The sequence below is a fragment of the Ictalurus furcatus genome, chromosome 29 (genome assembly GCF_023375685.1).
Source record: "Ictalurus furcatus strain D&B chromosome 29, Billie_1.0, whole genome shotgun sequence".
NCBI classification, from domain to species: Eukaryota; Metazoa; Chordata; class Actinopteri; order Siluriformes; family Ictaluridae; genus Ictalurus; species Ictalurus furcatus.
Genome location: NC_071283.1, coordinates 16,429,506 through 16,439,626, shown reverse-complemented (window position 1 = coordinate 16,439,626; position 10,121 = coordinate 16,429,506). Strand labels below are relative to the sequence as shown.

Here is a 10,121-nt window from a genome sequence, read left to right as displayed (position 1 = left end):
ACAAAGTTGTTGTAATGATCTCAGTAAATGTTGTCCTCTATAATCTTCTGCTGTGAACGGAAACTGCACGTCATAATCACGTCTGATGACAGAAATAAAATCTAATAATAACAATAATGACAATAATCCTGTTAGGTCTGGAGCTGAAAGATCAGCACTTCTGTAAAGAACTGATCCTGTGTGAGGACGTCTGCGGTCCTGCTGTGGAGAAAATCTTTTAAAATGGGTTTTCTTCTCCGTGGTTGGGTTTGAGACGATGACACGCTGCTGCTTGGTGATAAAGGTTTATAACAAAGCTCTTACAGGAACGAGTTTCTTATCAGGACTTGCAGGTTCTCTGGACTGATTTTCAGAATTTAAATAAGGAATCCTGCTGCAGTCTCCGAGCCGCACGTGTAGAGAGAGTTATTCAGTCTGGGAAACGGTGGCAATGTGACTGAAATTAATTACATTTCACTTTGTGTAAAAATTCAGTTTCATTCTGTTCAATGTCTTTTTTTAGTGGCGAAAACATTCACAAGATTTTTAAATTCTAGTTTAATAAATTAAAGTGAAGATTTAGAGCAAATTTATGTAAAAATATTTAACAGCAGTTTAGCAAATTTCATTCCAATTACTGTCTAATACGTGCAGTGATGAAGGTGTAGATATGCGTCATTATTATCAAATATTTTATCTTTTTACATAATTTGAAAGTCTTGTATTTAAAGATGTTTGTAAAGATATAACGAGTATTGAAGTGAAGACACTGGGGGTGTAAATCTGTTGTGTCTGGGTTTTTTTTATATTTTCATCTCATCATGTTTCATGTTTTCTCTTTTCTCAGTTAATGATCTAAATTTATCAATAAAACTGAACTTCAAAATCCACCTAGAAATTATTTTTTTCCCACTTGTTATATTCACTTCCTTCTTCTGACCCAGTCAGGTCAGGTCCAATTGATTTTTACCTCAAGCCTGAAGGAGAATATGTGGCTCTGCTTCAGCGATGTTTATCATATCAGAAGAGAAAATAAAGGAAGCAAATTCCTTTTGAGACTGGTGCTCGCGTCTCTCACAGAGCAGCTGATTTGTATTCAGGAGGAGAAGTGGATTGTTGAAATGTGCCTCGTCTGCACTGCATTGCAAAACCAACTCATTATGTAATGCATTTTGGACATTTCAGACTAACAAGCTGACCTGCGACAGTTTCTATAGCAACCTGTCCCCCATTTTTATCATAAAGCCTCAATGTACGTGACAGTGTGTAACCACGACGCCGGTCTCGAGTCATGAAACACAAACAATGAATCTGTGTACAGAGAATTACTTCAGGCACAACACACTGCCTTTCCTCACCATTACACAGAGGAATTCAGCGAAAGGCTCCCGGTTATTTTTGGAATGAACTCAACTTTTATCAGCTTGTGTGCATGAAACAGATGTGAAGAAAAGCCTAAACTTGAACAAACAACAATGGCTAACAGGATCATTAGAATAATGAGCTGTCATCATTGAGGCTAATTAATTTCCCTTGTTCACCTCCTGCAAAACTGAATGATTTCATATCACCACATTTACTGCATGTCCATGTTAGGAAGTATCACAATACGCTAGAACTGAGCTCACAATTAAACATCTACATCATATTATTACGAACCAAGTGACACCAAATGGAAGAAGAACTTTAGATAGTTTCTCACTTTTCACTGATCTTCAGATCACATGAAGCAGCTTTTTGAGTCTTTTCTGTGTTTTAGGTTGTTGTACTCGGTTCTCCCGCCGTCCGTAGCAAACGAACTGAGACACAAACGTCCGGTTCCAGCTAAACGCTACGACAACGTCACCATCCTCTTCAGCGGCATCGTGGGATTCAATGCCTTCTGCAGCAAACACGCCTCGGCAGAGGGAGCCATCAAAATTGTCAACCTACTCAATGACATCTACACCAAGTTCGACATTCTGACCGACTCGCGCAAGAATCCCTACGTCTACAAGGTGAGTCACGAACGTTCGGGTTTACTACAAGTTCATCAAAGTCTCATGCAAATTTATCAACATTTACTAAAAACATTTTACTACAGGTTTGTCAATCTATACAACACATTTATAAAAAATTATACACAAGCTTAGCAAAGTTTACTGAAAATTCTTAAAAGTTTACTGCGAATTTATCATCAAATGTATGAAGACCACTAAGACAGATCTAGGAACCTGAAAAGTTTCTACAGATTTGAAGGTCCTGAAGAACAAAGTGGCTTTTGTCACTCTTAATAAATGTAAAAAGTTCAGATCCTCCCACATTCAAACTGAGGAAACGGCAGAGAAATGCTTTAGTCAGGGAGGAGAACCAGAACCTGAAGGTCACAATGAACGAATTCCAGAACTCCTGTGTGGAGATGGGAACACCTGCGAGTAGAACCTGCAAGTAGAACCTGCTAGTATTAGGCTTTTATGGTTTCAAGATGGAAGCCATTTTCCTCAGAAAAAATACACGACAACTCGCTTGGAGTTTTGGTGAAAAGTAAATGAAAGGATTCTCTGGCCAGAAGAAACAATATTATATAATTTACTAAAACCAAGTTTGAACTCTAAGGCTTGAATGCTGAGTGCTGCATTTGGAGACAACCAGGCAGCATTTATCACCTGGAGAATTCCATCCCTGAGGTTCAGCTCGTTGGTGGCTGTATCACGTTGTGGAGAGCAAAAGAAACTTTCAGATTCGGTTCTGAACTGAGAAGTGTTGAAGGAGAACCTGTTCAAGAGTATGGAAGTCCTTAAACTGTGGTAAAGTTTCACCTTCTAACATAACGATGACCTGAAACACAGACAAGAGAAACTCCAGAGCTTGTTTGCATGACATTGTTTAGAAGGAAACAAAATGAGCATCTAATCATCTTGGTTTTATTTATAGCACAGATTTTTATCTGGTTTGAGAAATGTGTACATCTGCATTATTATTAAAATAAAGTGTAAATAAACTTGTACACTTGAGGAAATATGCAGAATGTTGATTGAGGGTAATTGTGAGGTCACTGCAGGGACCACAGAGGAACTGAGGAAAAGAACAAACGTTTGATAAATAGCTTCATTAACCAAAGGATCTTTAAACAAGCCAAATGAGTCAGACTTTCAGTTCGAGACATAAAAAGCCTTTGGCTGACATTTTATCTCAAAATAGTCATATTTAAAATATACACAAATGACTTCTATCCCCTTTATGACACTGAATTTCTATTTAAAAGCTAACACATTGGTCCATACCAGCGAGGGCAGAGGAGAGGGTCTGTTTGTACAGAAAGATGGCCTCCTGATTTATGTGCCAGCCTTTCAGACAGGAATGCACTTTAAACGGGAGGAGGTATGATTTCAAGGCTCTCTCACCAAAAAAAGTCATATTTACTTTACACCCTGTGCATCTAGGTGGTCCTGTGGGTTTATGGTCTCTTTGACAGACTTGGTCACAAAAAAGACATGTGTGTTTAAAGAGTAGGTCTGGAGGGTATTCGGTTGTTTTAGTTCAAGCTGAAGAGGACTCTGAAGACGCGCAGCACTGAAACATCACCACATGTTGGTCTTTATCCCTGTCGAGTCACATTTTACTGCCATCCCAATTTTATACACATACAGCGGTCCAGAGAGCAGTGTGTTAAAACACAACACAGCGTCCCACACACACCACTACACAACGTGTAAAAATAGTCAGGAGTTTATATTTAAAGGAATGCATGAAACTGAGAATGGTAAGCACCAGTAAAACAAAATAAACTGTAGTTTCATCAGAAAGATAAACACAGAGTTCATTCTGACAAAAGCAACATTAATTAGCAAAAAAAAAAGATTCATATGCATTTACGTAAAAAGTAAAATGGTTTATAATGCAAAGCGGCATGTGAATTACTGTCTACAGTTCAGCTTTGTGTCTGCTTTATTAGCACATCAGCACTTCCTGTGCAGTCTGTAATGAGAGTGATGCACCACACCTTTCCAAACTGTGAGCAAACTATACCCTTGAACTTCTGGTTTTTTTGACATTGTATTTTTTTCATGATGCCATTAATTATCTGCATTACTCCAGCAGTGCAAGAACACGGTTAGCTTCAACAGAATTGCAGCTTCAGTGATTAACACTTGCATCTGGATTTACTTTCTTCATTGTGCTGATTTTTTGCGGTTTATTTTCTGATGTGATTATAAATGGTCACGAATAGCAGAAGGACAGTCGTCTAATCAGATTATGTTTACTTGTTCGGACGGCAGGTGGAGACGGTCGGTGATAAGTACATGACGGTGAGCGGACTTCCAGAACCCTGCACTCACCATGCCAAGTCCATCTGTCACTTGGCACTGGACATGATGGAGATAGCAGGGCAGGTGAAGGTGGACGAGGAACCTGTGCAGGTAGCAGCGCAATATATGACAGATGGAGATGTTTGAATGGCGTAAATAAATTCCAGTTCCCAAAAGGAAAAAAATCTCCACAATCTTTTAAGATTAATATTTCATTCTTCTTCAAGTAGCTGGAAGTTCATGTGGACTCGTTAGCTGTAGAATATTCATGGTTGTGCCAAATACAGTGCAGAACTACATTACCCATCAGCTAGGGGCATGTCACATGACCAGGTCACATGTCTCACTGATCACTCACACCTGTTCCGTGTTACTCCTAATAAGCACCTCTATTTAAGTTTCTGTGTTTAGTTGTCAAGCTTTAGTTAAGTTGTTGTGTTCATGTCCGCAGTATCACTCATAGTGTTTATGTTCTTTGCTACGTATACTCTGTTTGCATCGTTGGTTGTGTTAGCACCGTACTTAATGAATACTATCTGCACTCCATGCACCTTCACCTCCCAACCCTGACAAATATAGCTGGATTTTAAGCAGAAAAAGGACTTGGTGGTTTTTTTATGAGGTCCTGTGAAGGTCATAATGATAAATGATTTTATGAAATCCTCCCAGAACTCAGATCCTTTACAGGAAAGATTTTAGCCTCTAATGAACCTCCAGGCTGCAGTGATGAGGAACTGAATTTCAGCACCTATATTTTGACCTTGTTGCAGCAGCACAAATAATAATTGCATGTAAATTAGGCTGCATGAGAAAAACATATCCGAGTAACTTCACAGCAGATAATACTGACAGACTGTGTTCTAGAAGCACCTGTAGAGGACCTGCTGGAGGCTTCGATTTGTTCAAATATCTCTGTGATATCTGAAAGAGATATTTGTCTAGTCTCTCTCTGATTTTGTGTTCTCTCTCTCTCTCTGTAATTCTTTGCCTCTCCAGCTGGTGGTAAAATGACAAATGGAGCCGACGCCCACTCTGCTTATGTCACCATTGCTAGTGCTACATAACTAAATATCACCTTTATTTAGACCATATGATATGTAACTCAGTAAATGACCACAGCAGCAGTTCAGTTCAGTGTTTTGTGTACAGCGTGTTTAACAGTGGACATTGTCCCAGAGCAGCGGTACAGAAATATATACATTCAGGATATAGATGTTAAATGTATGAATTTATCTCTAATGAGCAGGCGACGGTGGTGAGGAAAAACTCCCTGAGACGATATGAGGAAGAAACCTTGAGAGGAACCAGACTCAGGAGGGAACCCGTCCTCATCTGGGTGACACCGGATAGTGCGATTATAAATAAATACACCCCTTCTATAAATGTGCTAATACTACATGATCAAATAGTGCAGTTGTGTAAGCAGGAAATTCATTACAGTTTCTACAGGAAGTCTGTTTTGTTGAACTTCTCCACTGTTCACTGATGGAGACTCGAGTGCAGAACTGTTTGTGGTGATTGTAGTGCTAAAGCTATCACAGCATAACTGTTCATATGAACTGAGGACCAAAGCATCTTTATGGTGTTTAAGTGGTCAGAAGAGCAGAAGGTATCTCAGGAATAAAAGTTACTGCTGGTTTATAGCGAAACTAATGAAGACCTGTTGTTAAATTTAAACACTTTTCTTGTGGAAAATTCATAATTCATGGAGATAAAGAGCGAGAGTACTTTTGTTAGATTAGCGTTAACCCTTTATAACTTTTTAAACCGCTGCTGCATGAAGGTGATGATATAGTGAGAGTTATTTCATTTGACTTGGTATTTTATATGAACGCTGTCCCTCGTGTTGATGTTTCAGTTTGAAACACTCCATCTGGTTATGAGTGACAGTACGATAACCTCGTCTAAAAATATCACGGCTTCGTGGTGTTAGGGAAGTAACTGTTTAAAAACGCACGTCAGTGATGGAAATTAAAGAAAAAGATTATTATGCAAGCTTTGTACAAATGTCTCTTACACATTCTTCTAAATATAACAAATACAAAAGCAAAATAAATAAATGTCAGATAAAAGGTCCTCACTGTTGGATGAAATGGGCTGTTTATTAGCAAGCAGTTGGCGTGAACACACTTTCTCTCAGACAGCATGTGAACTGAGCCTGGAGAACAGAAACCATCCCTGCACTTTGTTTAAAAATAAACCAACATTAAAATGATCCTGAATGATTAGTGATGCAGCTTCGTATCTCATCTGGGAACGGAGAGCTGGCCTTCCTGCTGGGATTAGCTGTTAGCAAATGCCACCGTTTTTCATTTCATTCTGTTAATTTTTTGTTTTCCTCAGATCACCATTGGCATCCATACTGGAGAGGTGGTGACAGGGGTGATCGGTCAGAGGATGCCTCGCTACTGCCTGTTCGGCAACACGGTGAACCTGACAAGCCGCACAGAGACCACGGGAGAGAAAGGGAAGATAAACATGTCCGAGTACACGTACAGGTGCGCAGCTGTGTAAAGTTCACAGCAGTTCCTCAGATTTCCTAGAAAGGAAAGAAAGGAAAAGCTTTGACTGCGGAATGCAGACTTCAGTCTTTACATAACTTTATACAAGACCATGTTATCATGAGCGAGAGGGAAAGGGTTGGATTTAAAAAAAAACCTACAATCACAATCTGACGTCTTTATCTTATCCCGTTGTTATTTTACAGTTGGTTTTGTATATAACTTTTTATAGGAGTTGTCTTGTGAGTTTTCTGAAGTTATTATGAAAGTGTGAAATCCTTTCTAATATTTTCTGCAGCTAACGCAGTGCTCGTGTGGGTTGTGAGCGCTAACATGCTTCTTCTGTGATACAGGAATCCATCTGCAGTCTTTTCAGACTACACAGAAGGAAAATGACACGGTGCCAGTTAGCATGGCTAGCTTTCATTTCCTGTCAGCCACATTAGCACTGTTTGTTCAGACTTCAGAGATTATTCTTAATTATTTGCATCAGTGAAGTTTTTAGATCAGTAATAAAGTCTTACATGATATTTTTATATTAAATGATCTATAGGGCTTTGGTGTGTGTTCATTTCCAGGCTTTGTGAAGTATTTTACAGTTAATATTAAAATTGTAAATGAAAGTACAGTGAGGGAAAAAAGTATTTGATCCCCTGCTGATTTTGTACGTTTGCCCACTGACAAAGAAATGATCATTCTATAATTTTAATGGTAGATTTATTTGAACAGTGAGAGACAGAATAACAACAAAAAAATCCAGAAAAACGCATGTCAACAATGTTATAAATTGATTTGCATTTTAATGAGGGAAATAAGTATTTGACCCCTCTGCAAAACATGACTTAGTACTTGGTGGCAAAACCCTTGTTGGCAATCACAGAGGTCAGACGTTTCTTGTAGTTGGCCACCAGGTTTGCACACATCTCAGGAGGGATTTTGTCCCACTCCTCTTTGCAGATCTTCTCCAAGTCATTAAGGTTTGGAGGCTGACGTTTGGCAACTCGAAGCTTCAGCTCCCTCCACAGATTTTCTATGGGATTAAGGTCTGGAGACTGGCTAGGCCACTCCAGGACCTTAATGTGCTTCTTCTTGAGACACTCCTTTGTTGCCTTGGCCGTGTGTTTTGGGTCATTGTCATGCTGGAATACCCATCCACGACCCATTTTCAATGCCCTGGCTGAGGGAAGGAGGTTCTCACCCTGGATTTGACGGTACATGGCCCCGTCCATCGTCCCTTTGATGCGGTGAAGTTGTCCTGTCCCCTTAGCAGAAAAACACCCCCAAAGCATAATGTTTCCACCTCCATGTTTGACGGTGGGGATGGTGTTCTTGGGGTCATAGGCAGCATTCCTCCTCCTCCAAACATGGCGAGTTGAGTTGATGACAAAGAGCTCCATTTTGGTCTCATCTGACCACAACACTTTCACCCAGTTGTCCCTGAATCATTCTGATGTTCATTGGAAAACTTCAGATGGGCATGTATATGTGCTTTCTTGAGCAGGGGGACCTTGCGGGCGCTGCAGGATTTTAGTCCTTCACAGCGTAGTGTGTTACCAATTGTTTTCTTGGTGACTATGGTCCCAGCTGCCTTGAGATCATTGACAAGATCCTCCTGTGTAGTTCTGGGCTGATTCCTCACTGTTCTCATGATCACTGCAACTCCACGAGGTGAGATCTTGCATGGAGCCCCAGGCCGAGGGAGATTGACAGTTCTCTTGTGTTTCTTCCATTTGCGAATAATCGCACCAACTGTTGTCACCTTCTCACCAAGCTGCTTGGCAGTGGTCTTTTAGCCCATTCCAGACTTGTGTAGGTCTACAATCTTGTCCCTGACATCCTTGGAGAGCTCTTTGGTCTTGGCCATGGTGGAGAGTTTGGAATCTGATTGATTGATTGCTTCTGTGGACAGGTGTCTTCTATACAGGTAACAAGCTGAGATTAGGAGCACTCCCTTTAAGAGTGTGCTCCTAATCTCAGCTCGTTACCTGTATAAAAGACACCTGGGAGCCAGAAATCTTTCTGATTGAGAGGGGGTCAAATACTTATTTCCCTCATTAAAATGCAAATCAATTTATAACATTTTTGACATGCGTTTTTCTGGATTTTCTTGTTGTTATTCTGTCTCTCACTGTTCAAATAAATCCACCATTTAAATTATAGACTGATCATTTCTTTGTCAGTGGGCAAACGTACAAAATCAGCAGGGGATCAAATACTTTTTTCCCTCACTGTATATGGACTGAGACGGCGGTGAGCACAGGATCAAATAAAGACTCCTGTTTAACATTTCCTCACCCTTCATGTTCATCACTTCACTTTATCTCTACATATAAAGCAGACATGAGGGTTTAGCTTCTCCTCAGACTGTGTAGACGCTGACGTATTTGATTTGTAGTTCATTCATTATTTTTATTCTTCTAATGTTTTTGTTTTATTGTTATTTCCCCCCTCAGGTGTTTGCAGTCAGTGGAAAATGCTGATGCTCAGTTCCACCTGGAGTACAGAGGCCCGGTGACCATGAAGGGCAAGAAGGAGCCGATGAAAGTGTGGTTCCTGACGCGGAAAGCGTTGTAGACCGACGCAGATCGACAAGATGGCTCTCGTTTCAGTCTCTTTTTTTTTTTTTTTTTAAATAAAGTGATCTCATTACAGTAATTAATTTACAGTCACACTAAAATACTGTATGAACATTTAGTGTCATATTTTATCAGGAACATGTATGTACCTCTGTTTAAACCAGTCCGGGATCTTCAGCAGATTCTTACAAATTAATTATAGTGTAAAGGTCCAAAGATAATGATAAAGCAGCTGTTTAATTAATGATTTGTATTTTAAAGGTTTTATAAATTAAAGACGTGTAGTACATCACTGATTATTATTATTATTATTATTATTATTATTATTATTATTATTATTATTCATTTCTTCAGTTCATTTTAGTGGAGAGTTTATGAGAAGATAGAAGTAGAGCAGTCAGTCAGACCTCAGTTCAAGTTTTAACTAATGTCTTCTGCACTCTTACATTTATATTAAATATGTATACCACTATATCTGTTATACGGTATATAGTGTGTGTGTATATATATATATATATATATATATATATATATATATATATATATATATATATATACACACACACACACACACACACACACACACACACACACACACACACACACACACATATATATATATATATATATATATATATATATATATATATATATATAGGCAGCATTTATATAATATTTTAGTACACCTGCATTTCTGTCCAATGTGAAATAAAGCTACATGCAGTGTTTTTCATGATAGTGCTGCTTTGCTTAGCTGCTTTTTTGTTTAGTTTATA

The 10,121-nt window shown here is 39.1% G+C and overlaps 1 protein-coding gene across 1 annotated transcript in view; it reads left to right on the top strand.

The window, feature by feature from the left end:
• gucy1b1 (guanylate cyclase 1 soluble subunit beta 1) overlaps positions 1 to 9,852 on the top strand; it is a 20,415-nt gene extending 10,563 nt beyond the window's left edge. The window contains exons 10-13 of the mRNA XM_053619143.1: positions 1,739 to 1,976; positions 4,239 to 4,379; positions 6,612 to 6,766; positions 9,223 to 9,852. Coding sequence (XP_053475118.1) covers positions 1,739 to 1,976; positions 4,239 to 4,379; positions 6,612 to 6,766; positions 9,223 to 9,343 — 655 coding nt within the window. The 3' untranslated portion in view covers positions 9,344 to 9,852. The remainder of the gene's footprint in view (positions 1 to 1,738; positions 1,977 to 4,238; positions 4,380 to 6,611; positions 6,767 to 9,222) is intronic.
• Positions 9,853 to 10,121: the final 269 nt, after the last annotated feature.